At 44.1% G+C, this 23,035-nt stretch overlaps 1 protein-coding gene across 1 annotated transcript in view; it reads right to left on the bottom strand.

Moving 5' to 3' along the window:
* Positions 1 to 495: 495 nt before the first annotated feature.
* cdh22 (cadherin 22) overlaps positions 496 to 23,035 on the bottom strand; it is a 75,697-nt gene continuing 53,157 nt past the window's right edge. The window contains exons 9-12 of the mRNA XM_028405674.1: positions 13,383 to 13,500; positions 7,692 to 7,841; positions 7,342 to 7,443; positions 496 to 1,167 (exon numbers count right to left, since the gene is read on the bottom strand). Of these exons, the coding sequence (XP_028261475.1) occupies positions 620 to 1,167; positions 7,342 to 7,443; positions 7,692 to 7,841; positions 13,383 to 13,500 (918 nt within the window). The 3' untranslated portion in view covers positions 496 to 619. The remainder of the gene's footprint in view (positions 1,168 to 7,341; positions 7,444 to 7,691; positions 7,842 to 13,382; positions 13,501 to 23,035) is intronic.

Below are 23,035 nucleotides of genomic sequence, written 5' to 3'. Positions count from 1 at the left end.
GACCCAGACACTGTGTGGAGTCGTCTCTCATTCTTCCTCCTCCTCCTCCTCCTCCTCCTCCCTTTAACTGTTAGATTTCTTCTTCAGCAGGGTTACCATAGCGATGGTGGTATAAATAAATAAATAAATACACACACACACACACACACACACACACACACACACACAAAAACAAATAAATACATAAATATTTTGCTCCTTCTTAAATAAATACATGTTTTTAATCGGACAGCTTGCCTTGGCATGGTTTAACCCTACCTCTGTAACGTCCATACTCTGGAATCACTTAATATAAACATGGAGAGAAAGACATCCTTCAGTCACACAAGTCTTAGCGGCAGGTTTGGATTTTTTTTTCTCCTTTTTCAGGTTTCAAACAAAACAAACCAAGAAACTTAAAAAAAGAAACATCTCAAAGGAGTTCAAAGTCTCAGACAGAGTTTTCCAAAAGAGATAAAGAGGTGGCACTCTGTCTTTAATGAGTACACAGAGCTGGCTCTGATCTCAGAAGAGCGCCACGGGGTGAGAGGAGGAGACAGAGAAGCAGGAAAGGAAGAAGAAGAAGAAGAAGAAGAAAAAGAGGGGAGGTTAAATGTGTCTCTGCAGAGGAGAAGCTGTGCTAGGACCCTTCCTCCTCGGGGTTTCCTGGAGCGTAGTATCCCGCCAGCTGCCTGAAGCGAGGGCCCCAGTCGCTCAGGTAGGAGAAATCCTGCTCCGAGGTCGTGGACAGCGTGTGGATGGAGCTGAGCGAGAGCGCCGGCGAGCTGGTGCCCTCGAAGGCGTACGTCTGGAAGGAGTCGTACGGCGGCACAGACAGGTCGGCGTCCGCCTGCTCCACCTTCTTCTTGATGTAGCCTTTAAAAAGAGAGAAGTCAGCAGCCACGGCCGCCGCCGCTCCCTCTGCCGCACTGCCGCCACCGCCGCCGCCCACCCTGTTCGCCTGTATCCACTGCGGCAGAGAGCGGATGTCCGGGCCAGAGTCACAGCTCTTGGCCTCTGGGAAGTCATAGAGGTTCCTCAGGGCGCTCATGTCATACGCCTGAGTGTCCTGCTCCCCTCCGCCCTCGTCGTTGTACTTGATGACATTATCCCTCATGTCCTCCTCGTCCTCGGCCATCCTCTGACCCTTCCTGTGGCGTTTCAGGGTTAGGATCAGCAAGACGAGAACTGATGGAGAGGGAGACAGAAAAAAAAACACAAACATTCTGTGATATATGAGTTTCTCAGATTAAGAGATAAACGCCGAGCAGGTTCTGATTTAAAGGATTTCTAAACTGTCGTTACAGTGAGTGTTTGGAAATCTGTGGCTTAACACTCTTCCTGCTGAAGACATGGATTAGGGTTTGCAGGCTTTAAAGCAGCAAAAATGGAACTTCAGAAAAACAGAAACAAACATCTGCACGACAGAAAACGTGTCAAACACGCCGCCTGCGTGATGGATCCGCTGATCAGTCTCTAACTACACCCACTGCAACTTTGAATTCACCTCTCAGGGCAAACACACAACAGGGGAGGATAATATATTATCACGTTTTACATTTCAAATGCATGAGCATTGATTTTTCACAATCCTGATTGCCTTGCCCAGAAATATGATCCAAAAGGCCTAATGGAGGCCAATCTGTATATCAATACTCATCCAAGCTAAGTGAAAGTAAGACTTTCTGCTTCTTCAACTTAAAAATGGAGGCAAACATGGAGACAAATAGAGAAATGTCTCAGAAAACGAAGTCTAAACTTACAATAATTTGAGATAAATCACATTATATTCTAATGAGATGAGAAATAAACAAAAACTGATGAAACAAATACATCAACGTGGCTTAAATTTCAGCGTAGTTATTTTAATGACTGCCTACATTTGTCATTAGTCGTGCCTAGCTGAGGCTTCCAACCCCCCAGACTCCATCCTCCATCCTCGGGGCTTCACCCCTCCCTCAGATACTTCCAGCAGATTTGTCTCAAACATGCATCAGCATCAAATGTCGTCATCAGCGATGATAAAAACACACTGAGCAGAGTGAGGGAGATAATGAACGACTCCATCTTCAATAGCAGCTCGCTGGTTTCTGATCAGCTAATTAATTAGCAAAAAAAAAGCCTGTGTACGGGGACTGATATACAGTCAACACCCTCGTGTTAACCCCATTAGAAAAGGATCTTTTTAGGATTTTACCGTTATGAAATCTGAGCAGATGTTTGTTTATTAAACAGAGTTTACAGCAACATCAACAGAACAAACCCGCGGTTTAACAGCGTGGGGTCGCTACGCGGCGCCAGTCCCGCCATCATTCCCGCCATTTGCTAGCTCCGCTTTCAAAGACTACAGACAGTGGATAAATTAATAACCACTAAAGACTGCGAGTCAGGCTTTTATTTTGGCTGAGAAAATGAATTAAAAAAATATAAATGAATGACTTCCTGTTGTAAAATTGGTGAACTGGGCCACAGTGTTTTTCCTCCTTATAATAGAAAATTAATCAAAATGTTTGTCCGACTCACCCACTCACTCACACGAGTGGGTTTTAATGCTGTTATTAGTGGATTTTAAAGCTAGTTTAAAATACTCTAAATAATAAAAACAAATGTCAAAAACCGGCCCCGGTTTGAAGATGGATGGATGGATGGAGTCAGAAGTTTCTGTGTTCTGAGTTAGCATGCTAAGCAGCTAGCCGCAGACAGAATCATGAGGTGTTAGGTGACAGATTTTATTTTGCATGGTGTTATTATGTGGTGTGGGTTCACATATCTAGAAGTGTGTCCCTAACATGAAGTTTTCATTTCTGTATGCATATTACTGTAATGTGTTTTATGAGTACTTATGTGTTAAGTAAGTTTTACAGAAGATCAAAGGAAGACGGGGATACTGAATGTATTGAGAAGTGTGTAATTTCCTTCTTCTCATAGACTTTTAATAGACGTAATTCACTCCCTCTGTTAGCTGTTCTGCTCTTTGGAGACAGCTCTGGTTGATATCAAGCTAAGGTTGTAAATCCAGATCTTGATTGAAAGAATGTGTTCATCTCCATGAGCCCATTTTACGACCCACCCTTCCTGTGAGTTTGTCTTCCTGGTCACCTCCAGATCTGATCCACGGCCTATGAGATTTTAGGACTTAAAGTGAACTTACATGGGGGAAGAGGTGTAAGCTTTTATGGGGCGTCACAAAGTCACTCGTATGGGACAGTGATCATTCTCCTGGAGAACATCTTCAACTTAGGTTTACGACTGACAAAAAGGGACCCCCTGCTATTTCCTTTCTGTTTTCTCCTGACTCTCAGGTTTAACCATTACCAAATAAGGTAAACTAAATATCAGTTGAGCTGACCCCATGCAGCAGAATTAGGGGAGGACATGATTTTATGGTACCTCTGGGGATCTCAAGATAGGATAAAAGCTGTTTGCAAAAGAGGGGCATGTTGTTCTCCTGCTGTGATGCCGGGCAACCACAGAGAATAAATTGTAATTTTGAGACCAGATATTGTCAATTCTTCTTAATCAAAGAACCGGGGAAGATAAACGAAAGGATCCAGAAGATCGTTCCCTAACAGAGGCAATACCACTTTGTACCACAAGATGGGAGAGTCTGAGTCAGTGTATTATTTAGTTTATCCTCAGTCCAACATGGCAGGAGGAAGTATAGGCGCTTTCCAGAGACCATTATGATTAGCTGATTTAGATGTGTATACTGTATTCAGATGAGAAAGTGTGGCAAATTGGTGTTTAATTACTGGATATTGATTCCGTCAATCACCATCCAGCCTTTTTTTTTTCTTATTTCCCAGAGGCCTTTGAGGCCATGTTACCACAAAGCGATTACCTTTATCCTCAGTTTTAGCAGACACAATGAGCCACTGCTCCATAGGGATGCCAGGGAAGGGACGTTTAGACAGATCATTAACCGGTAGGCACCATGCATCTTCTGGAACAGATAGCCTCTTGCTTAAAACAAATGCCTACAAGCTCACAGAGATAAAAAGACTATCAATTATAATGGGCCCGACGCTGTCTGGAACCGCAGAGGTTTGTTTGATGCTCCGAACCCACCAGAACAGCCGTATGTACGGGGATGAGATATGGCTGCATCGTGTCCGACTAGAAGCATGTCAGGACTTGAAGTGATGCACACAGGTAATTCTTACTACACATGGGATACACACACACTTATAGAGTGAAAACAAACTTGTAATTGTCTGCATTTGGCCTGAAAAGAACTGAAAACGCCGCGCATGTTCTTTGTCTATTGAGCCTAAAAAAGCGCGGCTGCTCTTGAATGCAGCACCTTTTAGCTGATAGTGTACAGTTGTTCTCCTCTTACATTGTTTGCCCGCCTCCACTGGGCCAGCGGTGTCTGTAACCATTGTGTTTATTCTTCTTCTCCATGAATGGGGGGAAATTAATCGCCACAGGGTTGAAGGAAATAAAAAAAAAAGAGCCAGGCTGCCGTGCATAGTAAACAAGAACCAAGACAATTACTCAAAAGTCACACTAATGAGGAGAGTAATAGAAAACTTGATGTTTACCAACTCTGAGCCGAGGAGCCAGTGACATTATCAAACAAAGACTGATCAGACAAGCCCACCATCTCACTGACAGCATGGCTGCCTCCACCTTTCAGAACTTCACCTATGTGAATAAGAGATTAGCAGGCACGTAGGAAATGCTAATATGACGCCATGTACTGAGTTTCCTTCTACACTAAACATATGTACCTGCGTATAGCCGCCTTTCTATACATACAAAGCCGGGGCCCCCCTGTGTACAGATGTTGCGATAAGTGTTCCTGACAAGATGGTTAATTTACCCTTGGGCTGAGCTGGTTGCCCCCACGCGGGAGTTCATCACAAGCAGATGGGAGGTAATTGGAATGGATGTATGCAGATGCTGCGACGCAGCGGAATGGATTCATCACATCAGGCCTATAAATGAACGGATGGAGGGACTGTTTGTTTGTAAGGTAATTAGGCAGAAATTTGTTTTCATTTTTCTCATCATCCAACAATTGATGTAATAGAGGTGGTCCAGATCTAAAGAGAGAGAGAGAGAGAGAGAGAGAGAGAGAGAGGGAGAGAGAGAGAGAGGGCGGACTGGGATGGTGTGTGAGTGTGTGCACATAACTGTGGTGCATAGACAGAATGGATTGTGTTGTGATTAAGTGGTGTGATGTGTCGAAGCGTGTTCATGTGTGCTAAAGTAAGGTGTGTGTTTGTGTGGGGGGGGGGGGGGGGGGGGTTGCCTCCCTCCTCTGCTGTCATTCACACCTTCATGATAGTTGTGAAAACACTGTTCAGCCTGAACCCAGCCCCCGCTGCCTCTGAGGGATAGTGACGTGACTGCTTTTAGCGACACTGACTTCATTCCTAACATTCAACATTCAGAATTTCAGAATGATGAGAACCTTAGAATACGTCTGTGAGCGCCTTTCTGTGTCACTTTCACAGCAAGAGAGTCGACATCTTCCTCATCTGTGAGCGAGCGCGTTGGAGTTGGGCTCTACTTTCTGGCAACAGGCGCTTGTTGCTAACAACACCGCTTGTCTGCCCGCTCCTGTGTCGAAGAATTGTGACGTCTGTCGCCTTTTGCTGACACAGAAGTCGGATATATGCCGCATAGCTGTTCAGACTGAGGTCGCATTGCAAAAAATCGGATACGTATCTGATTTAGGACCACATATGAAAGTGGCCTGGGTCGGATATAAAAAAAAATCGGAATTGAGCTGTTCAGACTGTCATGACAATATCAGATACAGGTGCAAAAAAATTTGGGACACTTTAGCCTGCAGTCTGAATGCAAGTGATGCTGGAGTGTTTCGGTGGGAAAGTGCTGTCTGTGCATACTGTCTTTATCTCTGCCTCCTCCAAATAAGTGGAGGGGACACGGACCAAACTAAAAACTACAAGTACTCCTCAAATAAATTTGTTCCAGAGGCGGTTTGTGGTTTGTTTACAAGCAGCTGAGCCTTCTGAAGCTTTGTGAAGCCTTGCGGGCCGGCTGTGGTCGACACAGAGGTGGGCGGCTTCATCTCTTGACCTCTACTTTGCAGAGTCTGACTCCAATATGGCAGCTTTTTCCACCATGATGCTATTGTACACTGACCGGAGGCCGAGTCACCATGTCCATTTGTATATACAGTTTATAATGTGCATAAAAGAGAGTAGAGTAAATTCAAACACTAAGTGACACTAATGGAATCAACCTCCCTTCATTAAAACAGGAAGAATGAATGTAGGTTTTCTTTCACTGAAAAAAAAACTCTCCAAACAATCAAACTGGGTTTGTCTTTTATGTAGTTTTAGAGGCCAAAGAGCTGCTTTCAGACCAGACGGGGTTTGAGTGGGTGCCATCGAGTCCAGAACACCGAACGCATGATGACTGCAAACAGAGTCTCAGATTTGTACATAACATTTTTGTCGAGGCTTTTAAAAGCACGATGAATAAATGATGCTCTGCTTTTGAAGTTCCTGCTGTAGATGCTTTAGTTAATGGAGACAGAGTTTTAACAACTTTCATTAGGGGGAAGAAAACGCTCTTAAAAGAAACAGATAGCAGTGTTAGTCACAGTTAAAGCTGCATAGTGTCACATCATCCATCATCACAGCACCGTGCGATGTATAAACGTGCAGAGCCACGGGCGGGGGGGGGACACAAAACACTCTCGCTGTCACCCAGGAGTGGGACGCCAAGAGAGAGAGAGAGGGGGGGGGGCGAGAAGCTAACTCATATAACTCATAAAATTTTCAAATGTGACAATACCAAACATCTTTAGTCTCTGGGAGGAGGGCGCATGTTAGCACGTGCACGTGTGTGTGTATAAATGTCTGGAAAGCTTTGTCTATTTAAAGCCTGCAGCTCCAGAGGATGCAAGTGCTGAGGAAGCGCTTTTTTTGCCTGTTTGCTCTCTCTAACCACCCCCACCCACCACTACTTCACTCCCATTCACTCCGTCTCCGCCTGTGTTCCTCGGATCAAAGTGGCTTCGTATCATTCATAAAAGCGAGCAGCCATCATCTGCGCTGCCGTTTAAACAAAAGCTCACTCGTCACAAAAGCAGAAGGAGAAACACACAGAAACTTGTTTTCCTTTAGTCATTCATCTTCATTTCTTCTATGGATATGTACTGAAAGTGGTCAATCCATTAACAGACACATGCTCGGCTGCCTGGAGGGGCGTCTTCATGGTGCAGCTTTACCTTTTTATTGGATGTAATGCTGCTGCAGGTGCCCCGGAAAGCAACACTAATGAACAATGGCCGTCCATCCATCACACATCTATCCAGCTGTCCTATCCTTCATGCACCCATTCATTCATACAGTACATACATAAGCGGGTTCGCCTGCTTACCTATGAGGATGAGCATGCACACCAGCAGTGCTATGAGAGCCCCGGGGCTGAGAGCCGCACTCATCACATAGGCTGTGGCGTTGCAGGACTGGATGGTTCCGTCTGTTTGGTAGAAAGCAACATGATGATATTAGAGGTTTTATCAACATTTCTACAATCTGAAAGCATTTTCTCTGCAGATTTATTGGTCACACTAATGTGATCAGCTGACAAGAACTGTTCACTGACCCAAACGACGGCACGTATGTGACCTTTGCCATTTGCAGCGCCGCAGCTGCTGCTGATGCTGATGCAGGAGGTGACAGTGATGATAATGTTAGTAATGACGCAGCTCCTGCAGCGGCTCTCACCTGTGTCGCAGCCGCAGACATGGATGGTCAGGGTGCCCGTGGAGCTGAGGGAGGGAGGCCCGGTGTCCACCACCAGGATGGGCAGGAAGTACACGTTCTGCTCATGGCGGTTAAAGCCCGACCGCTGCGTCCGGATGCCCGCTGTCTTATCTGGTCAGAGAGGGTAAAGAAAAAAAAATGACACAAATTCACATTTGACGCCGGGTTTCTTAGATTTGATGAAACTCCATCACTACTCCTGTTATTTTCTCTTTTAAATTCAATATTGAAGAAAAATGTCAGGAAGAGATTTTAAGAAAAATGAGAATAACTCTGAAGAAAATTTTTTTAAAGTGATAACAAAAAAAGAGTTCCATCCCTGTTACAGGGATAACAGGGGATAAATAATTTCCCACAATGCACATTTCTACTGGAAAGCACAACCGTCTCTGTGCTGGTAACATTCATCACGTGGGTGTGTGTGTGTTTTTTTAAAGCCAAACAAAAAGAGAACACGAGCTGCTGTTTGAGATGAAACTTCACCGTGTGTGTGTGTGTGTGTGTGTGTACAAGCTCTGAGCCGCAGACGCAGATAAATGTAACAAAGACAACAGGACGAGGCTGTGACAAATGTGACAAGTGGCATTGTGGGTAGACTTGCATAGCGGATAGCAAGTAATCCATCTCCCCGAACATATATCACTGTATCCACGTCACCCTGGAGCTGCTCTGGCACATGTAGAACAATTTTCATATTACCGTTTACGTACGGGAATGTCACACCCCCGAGTTTGTCCTTTTGACTTTTACGCAGTGTTGTCCTCCACGGCTGCGTGCTTTAGAAACAACGGATGGATATAAATATGGATATATGCACAGACAGAGGCCTTTTATGTGGTAGATTTGAGCATACATATGTTGTTCAATACAAACATCCTTTCATCTTTTCCTAGTTTTTATATATATAATGCATTGGTTTACACTGCAGGCCAAACACTCTGACCTGCAGCAGCCTAGTCAAGCTGTTCAAGTATCTGGTTAAAATTCATGTACTTCAGAGGCACCACATTTTCTTTTTTGAGGGGGTGCTGTTTCATAATTTCATGGCATTGTCATAAACGGTTTAAATCCATAAAAACACACTCCTAACATGAAATTCTGAGTCCATTTTTCACTTATTTGATGGCTGCAGGCTTTTATTTTGACATGAGCAGCTAATAATGTCAAACAGACAACACCTAGTGTGGTTTTAGGAGACCACAGACCACAGTTTGGAGTAATGGAACCAGTCAGTTACTGCCATGTTGCTCGTGCTGCCAATCACGTCTTTGCAGGACCTCCACCTCCACCTCAGGTGCCGCAGGCCTCAAGTCTTCCAGGCCAAGCCCCTCATCTCTCTTGATTTAAATTCTCTCCTGATTGAAATGACTTCACCACAGAGACTGTGACTTCAGAAGAAAAACAAACACGAGGACGACTGACGTCATAGGCCGAGACAATGTCTGTGTATTGCTCGTGTTGTTCCATTTGGCCCTAGTTGTGTTGTGTGTTTTGATTGCTGTCATGTTTGAGAGTCGTCAAAGCGATGCAACGTCTGGTTGGTGACACTTCTCGGTCTGCTTGCTCTCATTGGCTGCTGGAGCAGCTGCAGTCTGACCAGTAAATAGATCAGGGAAGGTCCAACTTGATCAAGAGAGGTCAAATACACAGTTACTAAGTAACTGACCAACCCCAAAACATCCAAATGCATCATTAAATATAAATATAAAAAATCTTGACACAGATCACCAGCAGGTCTCTTAGCTCGGTGTTTGTGTATTGTGTATTCTTTTATGCATGATGTGCGGCCCTATAGCAAACTTTATGTGTTCAGATGAGGGTTTGCTTTATAGAGTGCCAGCAACAACTTCAAAGAGTTTAGCAACATGGAGGAAAAATGCTTTTTCATCATTGTGTGTCAAGACGTGGCGACAGAGCACAATGTGAGGCCATGATGAGGGAAAGAAGAAGTGACAGATTGAAAGTGACAGGTTGACAAATGTGTCCATGAAAAGAGACACCAGAGTGGAAAAGAGAGGCAGAGAGAGGGAGAGAGGAAGAGAGGAGAGGGGGAGAGAGGGGGAGAGAGGTGGGAGGATAAAAAAGTCAGGCTGGTGTTTCGTTCACCAAACACAGACAGGGTCTGCCGAAGTGTTTGTGGTTATCTCAGCATCTGCAGCTAAACAAATGTGTGTGGAGGAGGAGACGGCTGCTGTAGAGTGATGTAACGTTTACATCTAAGGATGCAGATACTGAGATTATTTATCATTTTATTTATCATTTCACCCACAAACACAACGTATCCTGCTGCCAGCTACACACAGCTCAGGGATGGTGTGTATGTGTGTAGTTACTTATACTTAGAATAGAATAGAATGCCTTTTATTGTCACTATACACAAGTACAATGAGATTAAAGCCATCAACCCGTTTCAGTGCAAAAAAAGATGTATACTCAACAAAAATATAAACGCAACACTTTTGTTTTTGCTCCCATGTTTCATGAGATGGACTTGAAGATCTAAACTTCATTCCAGATACACAATATTACCATTCCTCTCAAACATTGTTCACAAATCTGTCTAAATGTGTGATAGTGAGCACTTCTGCTTTGCTGAGATAATCCATCCCACCTCACAGGTGTGCCACATCAAGATGCTGATCTGACATCATGATTAGTGCACAGGTGTACCTCAAACTGCCCACAATAAAAGGCCACCCTGAAATGTACATTTTGTTTCTGCTTTATTGGCGGTCTGGGGACTCAGAACCAGTCAGTATCTGGTGTGACCACCATTTGCCTCATGCAGAGCAACACATCTTCTTCGCATAGAGTTTATCAGATTGTCTATTGTGGCCTGTGGAATGTTGGTCCACTCCTCTTCAATGGCTGTGCGAAGTTGCTGGATATTAGTGGGAACTGGTGCACGCTGTCGTATACGCCGGTCAAGCACATCCCAAACATGTTCAATGGGTGACATGTCCGGTGAGTATGCTGGCCATGCAAGAACTGGGACATTTTCAGCTTCCAAGAACTGTGTACAGATCCTTGCAACATGGGGCCGTGCATTATCTTGCTGAAACATGAGGTGATGTTCATGGATGTATGGCACAACAATGGGATCGACGATCTGGAGTCAGGTTAAGACCCCGATGAGGACGACGAGCATGCAGTTGAGCTTCCCTGAGACGGTTTCTGACAGTTTGTGCAGAAATTGTTTGGTTATGCAAACCAATTGTTTCAGCAGCTGTCTGAGTGGCTGGTCTCAGACGATCTCGGAGGTGAACCTGCTGGATGTGGAGGTCCTGGGCTGGTGTGGTTACTCGTGGTCTGCGGTTGTGAGGCCGGTTGGATGTACTGCCATATTCTCTGAAACGCCTTTGGAGACGGCTTATGGTGGAGAAATGAACATTCAATGCACGAGCAACAGATCTGGTTGACATTCCTGCTGTCAGCATGCCAATTGCACGCTCCCTCAATGCTTGTGGCATCTGTGGCATTTTGCTGTGAGACAAAACTGCACATTTCAGGGTGGCCTTTTATTGTGGGCAGTTTGAGGTACACCTGTACACTAATCATGATGTCAGATCAGCATCTTGATGTGGCACACCTGTGAGGTGGGATGGATTATCTCAGCAAAGCAGAAGTGCTCACTATCACACATTTAGACAGATTTGTGAACAATGTTTGAGAGGAATGGTAATATTGTGTATCTGGAATGAAGTTTAGATCTTCAAGTCCATCTCATGAAACATGGGAGCAAAAACAAAAGTGTTGCGTTTATATTTTTGTTGAGTGTATAAAAAGAAATGTATGAAAGATATTAAGAAGATATTAAGAGAAATATTTACAATATAAACATAGAAGACAGTGCACAGTCCTAAGAATATAAATATGGACACTTTTGTTTCTATTTAGACCCTTTCAAATGACTATTTTAGGGTTAAGAGTGTGTGTGTGTGAAGAAATCAACCATATCGACCATCACAAACTCAGCAGGGAAGCCAACAAACTCACCAGAAGAAACAAATCAAATATTCAGAGAATTTTTATGCCAACCTTTACTCCTCGAATAACAACCCAAAAGAAGAAGACATCAACTCATTTCTCTACAACCTAGATTTACCCCAGCTGTCCGCAGAACAAAAAAACACCTTAGACACTTCTTTAACAAATGAAGAAATCCACTCTGCCCTGATTAGAATGCCCAACAATAATGGCTTCCCTGCTGAGTTCTACAAACACTTCTGGTCTATTTTTGCCACACTCTTCAGTAGAATGCTAACTGAAATACAACAGAACTCTAGATTCCCACCTAATATGAACACAGCATCCATTTCACTGCTTGTCAAACCAAACAAAGACCCCACCTTCAAGTTACCGCCCCATTTCACTTCGCAATGTTGACATAAAAATCATTACCAAAGCACTCTCCCACAGATTAGAAAGGATCATTCCTCTGTGTGTGTGTGTGTGTCCATGATGTCACTCATTGGTTTGAATCCTTGTGGGAGCGTGCACAGCCGCAGTCCACCTAGACTCTGAATACAGACATAGAGTGGGTTGAGATTAGTCATGAATACCACTAATATTGTTAGGATTAGGCAGGAATTTCTCTGTGTTAAGGTCGGGATTAATCCACCTGAATGGGTCGTCTTACACATGATCTATGATATAATGGTCAGGGTATAGGGCCTGGTAGGTTAGGTGAGGATTAGGGTAAGGGGCTGAGGAATGCATCAATGACTGTCCTCACAAAGATAGCTGTTTGAGTGTGTGTGTGTGGAAGGTGTAGAACTGAGAAAAAGCCAGAGGGACATTTCTGTTATTCTTTTGCCCATCCTCTACCCACATGTAATGTGTGTGTGTGTGTGTGTGTGTGTGTGTGTACACATTATCTGAGGTTTGTGTTAAGTGCCCTTCCGTTGACATGCATGCGAGCAGGGCTGCAGCAGACCCCGCTGCCTTCACCGCGCTGACATTTCCCTGTCTCGGGCTGCTCCCCTGACATTTTCCTGGTGTCAGATCAATCTTGATTTAGCCAGATGTCACATTCACTTAGCTGCACATTTCTAAACGAGAGGATGTGCAAGAACGTTTGCAAAAACACAGACGACCATGGAAAAACTCATCTTCCCAACAATGGTGGACGCAGCGATGTTAATGTTTTCTTACATTTTGCAGCTTTTCTATTTAATAAAAAAAACACCAAGAGGTTCATGTGAGGACTATTTGTTAAAAAAATATGTTTGAAATGGTGAATTTATGCAGAAAGGAAAGGCTAGAAGTGTTTATACAGTCAAGGAAAAAAGCAGAACAGGTGGTGTTTATCCAAAAATATTAAAAAAAAGCTGCCTGATTAAAAAGCAAACCTAGTCTCTGGAGATTTTATTTTTTAAAAAAAAATCTTTTGCGATGAACTGTCTCAGTTGTCTTATAAGCATCACCCATCTGCCACCTGAATCAGATGATGGAGTTACTCAAATTATTGATACGTTTCTGGACCATCATGATGAAAAAACGCCTACACCCAAAGAAATCACACGTCTCGCTGGACTCCTGCTTTCACCATCATCGACTCAAAATGCAATTACGCTGATGCTGTCACCAGCGAACTTCTCATTTAATACACCTTTTCACCCATAATCCCAGCAGGATCGGTTGCCCTCTCACCTTTGACATCCCACAGGGTGAAGTGTCGATTGTTGGAGGCTTCAGGGGCCAGGGTGAAGAAGAAGCGATGTCCAGGATGCTGCTCGTCTCTGTCCACCACGCTGATGGTGTGAATTAACTGGAGGAAAAAAGAAAAGGAAGCAGAGGTTAGATCGTCTTCTCAGATCTCCTCAATGGGAACAGGAAAATGAATATAAAAAGCACTTTGCATTTCAAATGCCTCTCTTCTCCTAAAGACAGAGGGGGGTGAGGTGGAGCGAGCGAGCGAGCGTGCTCGGATGCAGCAGGAAGAGGAGTTCAAAGGGGCCACAGTCACAAAGAGATAAAAACTTCTTTCTCCACAAAGTTGACACACCAATATGAAAACCTGTCCTAATGTTAGAAATGCAAAACGACCACAAAAAAGCCTAGACTAGAAAGCTCCGTCTGAACACAAGGTTTTCTGTGAGGCTGCCATATTTGCTCTGAAACTCACAGAGAGGAAGACAGACAATAGGCCAGGATGTAGTTCTCATACTTAATGCAATAATAGTGATCCGCATTCGGAGATAAAAATCTACTGTGATCCAATTTCGAGAACTCTGTGTGCACACAATAAGGTGAGATAGGATTCACCGTGGGCTGAGCAGACATCAAACAGCCCCCGGAGATCTTTCCACCTTAACACGAGGCTCTCAGTGACAATTCATCCTCCTCTCATTCTATTACTCTGCAGCCAGCATCAAACCACAAGCTGATAAATGATATTTTCACATCACATCCGTCGCCTCTGTTCCCTCCGCCAGCACACATCACGCCAGCCCACATTCTTATTATTGTGATTTCCTTCACCTTTGTTTACTGCACGCTCGCAATAGAAAGAAAAAGATTCGGTGTAGCTGAGGAAAATAAAAGCTGCAGAGAGCGCCGGATGCAGTGTGAATGTAAGATTTGCTTAAATGTATTTACTTTTTTAATGTTGCCATTTCTACAGTACAGATGTGGTAACAGAAGAGTAGACAATCAGGAGAGCAGCATGAGTCTACGTTTCTGCAGAAATATGACCCAAAACATCAGCCAGCAAGTCCTGAGAGTAGAAAAAGAGACTGCAACAAAACAAACATTTCACTTTGTCTTTGATTCGAGGAAATGATCTAATATTACAGCTACAGTCGCAGATGTTCGGGGTGCTCCCTCACATGAACGAACATTACCTTTTTTTTTCTTTTGTGTAGTTGTTGTTTTGCTGCTTTACCCGCTTTGTGTTGAGCTCACAGACAGAAGTCTGACTGTTCCTGGACAGATTCATTGTTCCATCAATGGTCAGATGCACAAAACCATGCTACTACCACCACTATGATTTATAGCTAGGACAGTTTATACAGGGTCTTCCTTTCTCCAAACATCAGGCTTCTTTAGGCCCCTTTCACACTGGAGAACGTCAGTCCAGCTAGAGTAGGATTGAATCCAGATAGCCTTTAAGCTGGATACGTTCAGACCTATTTTCAAATCTGGCTATGACACACACGCGTGTCCACACTCAATCTGGGTTGTTTGTTGTCCTCCAAACCGCCAGGTGGCGCCTCGTAATATACAGAGTCCATTCAGGCTGCGGTAGAACCGTGTGTACATGCGTTTTTAGTTTTTTGTCCCGTGTTGCTAGTTCTTTCATTTTTTTCGGTTCAAAAAGCAGTTTATTCCTTTGTAGCCCTGTGGAAAATAAACTCAGGGCAAAGCTGTCGTAGTTTGGCGATTGTTTACATACAGCATTTGTACACAACCCGGACACTGTCCCTGTGAACGTCGCTAGCGGGATTCGCTAGCTGCATTTGCGTTCAGACCTGAGCCACATTTGAGCCAATCCAGCTCCTCAGAGAGGTGGATCGAGATCTATCCGGATATATCCAGATACAGCCCGAATCCCGCTCTAGCCGGATTGATTTCCCCACTGTAAAGCCAAATAATCGTGTTCTGCTCTCATCTATCCTCGAAATATTTTCCCAGCAGCCCTCTGGTTTGTCCACATGAATGAATGGATTTCCTCCATTTGTACACAGTCGGTCTTGGTTCGTCGTAGAACCTCTTCCAGCCTGATGAGCAGCAACAACTAGTCAGATCAGATCACTGTTGTTTAAATAAACTCACAGACGTCTGTGGTGCAACATGAATGAGACTGAACTGCATTCACAGTAACATCCTCAGTCTGCAGCTGTTCATAACATTTCCGTCGTTTCTGCTGCCTGGCAATGGCCCAAAGTCAAGAAACAGTCCAGAATATAAAAGTAACCTTTTACTCCAAGATTTGTGAACTCATTAAACAAAGAAGATAAAATTTAAACAGCTCTGCAAGTGCTTCTTAGTGGATTCTGACAGGCTTCCAGTGCTGGTGCTAAGTTATGGGCTGCACGTGGTGGCTGAGTGGAAACCATCTTTTTATCTAGCGCTCCACCAGGAAAGGGAGGGAGCACGGGTTCACTGGAAGAAATAGAATACAAATAAAAGAAACAAACAGACAGAGAGCTGGGAAAAAAACAAGAAACCAGGATGGGAAAACAGACAAGGAGCACACAGAATCAGAATCATGGGTAAAAACCAGGAAGTACAGGGAAAAGTGTCAAAACTGCAGTTCCCTCTGTGGCCTCTAGTAGCTGAGTCCAACCCATAGACCTCAATGTATATATTATATTCTAATGCACCAAATATTCATAATATAGCAAGACAAACATAACAGTGTCATTTGTGAAAGTCTCAGCTTTCATATGACACCTCGTTTGTTTGTGTGACTCGAGCTAGCTATCAACTTTGATATCAGAGTTTTATTTTGATGATTGATAATTGATTTGCATGGTGTTGGAGTTATGTTTGATGTGTGTAAATATGACCTACATGTGCTTGTAGTAGAGTTTCTCCTGTTTAATTTGATATGCATTATAAGTATTTTTTTAGTACAGCGTTTAATGGCTTTAAAGGGTTAACAGCACAAACAAACATGTTTACTGCCTGGTACAGAAACTCTTCCCTTTCTATGACACCTTCCTTTTTTTTAATCATATTTAAACTTCACATTTTAGGCGTGACTGTTTTTAGTGACAAACACAACTCATGGCACAAACTTTCTGCTTCACCTTCTTCCTTGTTCTGCTCTGGGAGTCGGTCCACAGTCACACACAGTCAGCGCTGTAAACACAGTCAGCTTTATTAGAATCTGATTAAGAGTTTGGGGAAAAGATCTGTTTTTGTAAAGAACTCTACATTCCTTAGAAGACCAACACTCTTCAGTGAGTTGCATCAGAAGGAAATATAAGAGAATAAGGAAGTAAAAACATTTTTCAGCATAAAAAAAAAACATAAAAACATGAGTATATACAGAGCGTTCTGAATAGTGCTGAGAAAACCACCAGACTGATCTCGGCTTTGGAAGTCAGTTTGTTTCTGCAAATAGCAATAAGTGCTCTATTTGCTGCAGAGACAGACAGGTTTTTATCTCGCAGTGTGTCCCCTCATATCTGCTCAGAGGCGCTGTTCAAACTCAGCGGAGACACAGATGACAAACAACCCCCAGATCTACTATTAAGCGAGGCATTTCTCAGAATGATTAAAGAAGGCTGTTCAGTGCTTGTAATTCTCTCTGTCTGGCCTCACAATGGCTCGCAGTATCAGATAAGATGGAGGCAAATACATCAAACCATTACTCTGCCACAGTCAGGGCCTCTTCTTCTTTCAGGTGCAGCATACTTAGGAACTGCTTTGTTTACAGGATTGAAGCTCTCTGTTGGTCTATCCATCACTGCTCCTCTGATTCCTCGTCCTTTACATTTATCTTTTCCCGTGCATCTCTCGTTCATTCGCCGTCTCTCCAGAAAAACTACGTCCTTCATTCATCATGCATCTAAAAAATGGATTATTCAAACAATAATTCAGCAGATACACCCCCCCACCTGTCCTTCTATACATAAAGACATCTGCTTCTTTGTGTGATTGTTTATTTTTTTGTTTAAGCTTGTGTCTGTGAGACGGCCTCATTTACAGCACTCTGAATTATGAAGCCGGAGGGGCGACTGTGCATTACTGTGACTAAGATGCTGCCGAGCACACTTCCGGGCCAAAAATCGTACTCTTCACAATAAACGGCTCCTATAAGCACTGACGTTGCATCACAGACGCAGAACAGGCTTAGTCATACTGGCGGCTCAGGGAAGCTGCTCGGGATAATATGGCTTACTTTGTAATTACGAAATGCTACGGCGTGATTTCAGGGTGAATCACACGCTCCTTCCTTACTGCACTCGAGAAACACAGGAGCACGGCCATCGAGAAGGAATTATTGCCTGAATATCAACAAAGGTGATCACAAAAAATACAACCTGACATATCAAATCCAAATTACTACAGTGTCTTCAAGTGTGGGGCAGCCTTGTGCATTTCATTGCAGCAGCTTATGTAGAAAATGAGCAATCATACACACACTTCATCTGTTTGTCCATTTGAGTGTGTGTGTGTGTTCCCTGCTATAGTGCACAGAGGCACCGCTTCCCAGCAGGCAATGCAGGCTCGGTGCCGCAGGCCAGTCAGGGGCTTCTAAGGACTGGCACACTGTAAACCACAGCAACGGGGGCCTCCGTCCTCCTGACCCCACTCACTACACCAACACCAGCACAAGTGTTGTGCATTAAAAATGACATTAAAAAAAAATGAAAATGTTTCTTGATGTCAGATTATTCATAACGTCATTGTGATGGACATGGCTGAGTGGTCCCCCTGTGAATGTTTGCCTTAGGCCCCAGCAGACTGTAGAGGCTCTTCTGATAATAGCAAGATGCTAGTACTGATGATGGGTTGAATACTCCGATCTGATTGGCCAAACTTTTTGGTCTTTTTGGAGCATCATCTGTGCATTAGCCTGCAGATGCTGGAATGACACTGTTGGAGTCTGAGTTAGGAGGAAGTAGGGCTGCAACAAACGAGTATTTTTGATACTCGCCGATTATTTTTTGCGATTACTCGAGTACTCAAGGATCACACGTAAATGTCATAGTTTTTCCATAAATACGGCTGCATCTGGCAGCAGGTGGATACCTGCTTTAGGACGCTGCCAAAAGAGAGTGAGAGTGTCTGTGTGTGTGTAAACGGCTCACCCGCATCTCAAACCCCCAGACCTCTTGCGCCCAAAACGCTGATCATCCCACTACGCCACAAGAGAATCATCCCTAATGACTCAACGAGTCATCGAGTACTAAATTAGTTGTCGAGGCATTTTGCCCGTAATCGTTGTAGCTCTCGGAGGAAGTAAAAACATTTCCCGTTCTTCAGGTACCTACGAGTGCAGTCAGCAGCATGCTCTGCTGCTAACTTCATTCTTGGCTTCCATGGTGATACCCCAACAGGAACAATCACATATATATTCACAACCAAACTAAGAAGCACCAAAACATTGTCCACTGCTGACAGATTCTGTTCTGTTTAAGGCTGAAAACAAACGTGCAGCGAACGGTGCACCTAAACGCTGAGTCTGTTCGGGAAACAAGATGAAGAGCAGAGGCTAAACAAGCTGCACATTCCTTCAAAGAAATGAGCTCCTCAAAGCTGTCACACACACACACCGATGCAATGACATGAAGCAGAAACAATCACACATCCAGTCATCCACAGTGATCCACGAACAGAAGAATGTGCTGTACACCAGAACAGGGCTGATGTGTTCTCCTCATCACTCTCTGAAGCGCTGTCAGGTTTATTTCAGTCTGAAGGTAAAAGAAGTAAAGGACAGAGAAGAAACTATGACTTTATCATCAAGTTGAATCTTTGAAGAGTATGAAGACGTAGTAAGCGAGCCAGGATCTGCTGTCTGTGACTGTGCCCTCAGCAGGGGGACTCTCAGGCAGCATCTCAGGGTGAGCGCGAACCGAGCGCCGAGGGAGGGAGAGACCGAAGACGGAGACAGAGGAGGAGGAGGAGGAGGAGGATGGCGAGTGTGTGGGAGTTTATCGAGCATCTAGTGAAGCTCCCTCAAGCACAATCACCTAATTAGATTTCTATCCAGCAGTCCCCTTTCCTGACCCCCTTAAATCTCTTACATCTCTGGAAAGCTGGAAGGGGAGACTTTCCCAAAAGTACGGCCCATCTGCATTAGAGGCGTCTGAGAGGTGAAGGTTGTGTGAGGGAGGCGGCTTTCTCCTTCACAGCACAAATCAACCATTTCACCATCTGCAGCGGGAGGTAATGAATGAATAAATAAACAAAGGAAAACACAGCTCGGAGAGCTTCTTCATCCCCGCAGCCTGTGAGTGCACTGTAAGCGTCAGAGATCTGCTTCTCAATGCATCGATTATTTTGAGTGCTGAAAAGAATCCTCCTGGAATTAAAGTGTCTCCATGCATTGCTCTGAACTTGATTCCTATTTGGGGGGGTGCTGGAATGGCAGCTTTCATAGTTTTAAGGGGCAGCAGTGACAAAAGATTATAATGGGAATAAAAGCTGCAGACTGCATATAAAGATGGAGGACGTGACTCCACCTGAGCTCTCTGTGAGGCCAGAATATCTCAGTTAAAGGTGCTGCCATGTGGGAATTAAACACATCCACCAACTTCAAAGAAGTCAAAGGAGGTGAACCGGCATCATCACTGTTTTTGTGTGCTTGTTTTTAAGCCAACAATGACTAATTAAATACAAACGTGCAGAAAAAATAAGCAGATCAGTGTGATGAACACTAGATAACAAGCCATAAATCATCTGTTCACTCACTGGCTCTCAGAGAGTTACAATCATCACATATTGCTATCGTATAGCTAGCTGCTGGCTAACTCCACCTTCAAGCTGCGATAGCTCTGTCCGCCTGCCGGTAAGCAGGTCATGTTTTTTGGTTCCTGTGTGTTAGGTGGTGCAGGTGGAGGCACTGCAGACCCACACCAGGCTATAAAGGAGGGCCTAGTCACACTGTTATGAGTTGATTATGCCGTCGGAGTCATTTCAAAATCTTAGCATAAGTGGAGCTCGTCTGGCTAAATATGAATTAAATCCAGTGGACACTCACATTAAAAGAAGTCGGGCCTCCAAACAAACCAGGACTGGGTTGTTTTGGGACAAACATCCTTTAGGAGGAGCCTCCATTGAAGTGCATGTTAAAAAGTTCCATTGGGTGCACCCGGACATTCAGCTGCTGTAAACATCGACTTAACCTTAAAAAACACTGCAGACAACTGTGAATGTTTCATGTGTCTACTCTGCTGTGTTCAACATTACCATTGGAGAGACAAAAGGAAGAGGCATTTGGTGAGTGGAACAGATGACTCACTCCGTCTCCTACTCATGAGATACTGTCTGGCGAAACTGTGAGTCCGTCTGGCTTTTTTTCCTCGCCTGTGTTGGTTCGCTTCTTCTCTGTGCGTCTAACGTGCGCCTGTGTGTGTTTGTTTAGTATCCTCTCTGTATGATGAGGTGAGTAAGCGACGCACTCACATGTATGAGATGTGAGTGGTTTCAGGCGGGCTTAACATTTAGCCGTTTCAAACCGGGGGTTGGAGGTTGGAGGTTGGCGGTGCTGCGGCCAAACTGAGGTGATCTGTCGCAGTGACCCACTCAGCCGGCTGTGAGGCGGCTCGGCGGAGCTGACAGGCCTCCGTTACCCCCGGGGCCATACTTAGTATTTGGCTTTCCACACACACACTATATGATATCTGTCCCTCTGCATTCAGTCAGATAAATACCAGGAGGTGGGCGAGGGACGGCCTGAGAAGCGAAGATTGTGTCATTCAGTGAGGTGCAGCTGATCGGGGAAATTAGGACGAGGATCCAGAACGGCAGAAATCAAGACAGGATTTTAAATCTTACAACGCCGTAATTACAAACAGCACAAAGCTCAGATTTGTCTGATTAAGCGCGTAGCTAGACTGGAACACACCAACAGAACATTAAAGGCGTTTAACCGGTCGTCTGTATGGCTCCAAATTTGCTGCACTGCTGGTTTTGTTTATGTAAGTGACTTACATCAAATTTCATATTTGTATAGATTTTACATCATACTGTGATCCAGCAATAACCGAAACAGCAGGATTTATTCCTTAGGACTCAAACCTTGAAAGCAGTTGACAGTTAAACAGTTTTTTTTTTTTAAATGAATATGTGATTCTATTAAAACGTAGAATGAACAGGAGAACGTGAACGTTCTGTTTTAAGCACAGAGAAATTGAGGTTGTGCTCCCAACAGGAACAGCAACATGTTTTAATGCAGTACGTTTCATTACACAGAGGTCAGGCAGACCTTGGGTGTTTTTCTATGATTTTTGGGAGCTTTTTCTGTGTGTTTGTATCCTAAAACTAAAGCACACATTTCAAAAAACGTGATTTTAAAACCATTCAAATAGCTTTGGGGCAAATGGTGGAATTATTGATGGTGGAACAGGAAGGTTAGGGTAGAGCTGTTACCCCAACATTAGTGTGAGTGTGAAGGTTAAGGGTGAGGGAAGAGACCTCGAAAGCATACAAATGTAAGAGTGTGTGTGTGTTGTAGAGAATATGCAGCCTAAGGCAAAATCATGGGGTCTCTGTTTTCTGAATCTCTGTACACATGAGAGGAGAACTCGCTCCCAGTCAGACCTCCACTGGAGCCATCATGTCTGCACACTTTAGATTACGGCAACTGACCACCGTATTTTCTGGACTATAAGTCGCACTTTTTTTCATCCTTTGGCTGGGTATGCAACTTATACTCAGGTGCAACTTACATATTATAATATATAATTAGTTATCCGTGTGTCCTGACGTCCCATTACAGATATCATGGTAGCTGTTCTGTCCCTCTCCTGACGGTTCTCCTCCACCTCCAGCTTGTCCACACTTTGCATTCCGAGCATAGGTGACGCACACGTTCATGGAACGCTTGCTTGCAGCTGAGCCTCAGACCTCACCTGGCAACAAGGAATTCTACTCTCTGATTGGTCGACAGGTCGGATAATTCCAGACAGCTATATGAGCGCACAGTAGTCTGCATTTTACTCATATACAGGATGTTTAGAGGAATTTCTGTGTGGTGAAGCTGATCATTTAATTTCTTGTGAGGACTTGTTGAAATGCGTGTGTCTCACTCTCAATGCCCTGCAGCCGCACCACTTAAGTTAAGAGAAGGAGTAGTGATGTACGTAGGCCCGCCTCTCATGGTCGGCAACAGGATATGCACCACATTGTGTTTATTACTGACAGCGAACAAACACGCACGTTTCACTACATTTATTTCAGGAACCTGACTGTACAGAAAATCCAAAGTCTGTAACTGGGAGCTTGTGTCCTTTTTTTGGCTGGTACGACTTATATTCTGGTGTGACTTATAGTCTGGAAAATACGGTACTTATGCACATATATGAACTTACACATAACCACCTCACTGCGAAGTGGGGATTTGTGGTGAGTGACTGCTCGGGCCGGGCGAAGGTGATGATAATAATAAGTTATTTTAGAAATAAAACATTCCATCTGTGGACCTTGTTCTTGTTCTGTGGACCTTGTTCTCCTACAGCAAAGAGACACGATGGAACAAAGAATGATCAGAACGAGGAATCATGTGGAAAGGTACAGACTCAAAAGGACGTTTTCAGAAATCACGCTGAATGTGTATTCAAAGGAGAATATAATAGGAGAAGATACAAATCTAATTTGTCTGTGTAATGTGTGTCTTGACCTTG

The sequence above is a fragment of the Parambassis ranga genome, chromosome 5 (assembly GCF_900634625.1).
Source record: "Parambassis ranga chromosome 5, fParRan2.1, whole genome shotgun sequence".
In the NCBI taxonomy this organism is placed as follows: Eukaryota; Metazoa; Chordata; class Actinopteri; family Ambassidae; genus Parambassis; species Parambassis ranga.
The sequence above is the reverse complement of the archived record's forward strand: the minus strand, read 5'-3'. Positions and strand labels throughout refer to the sequence as shown.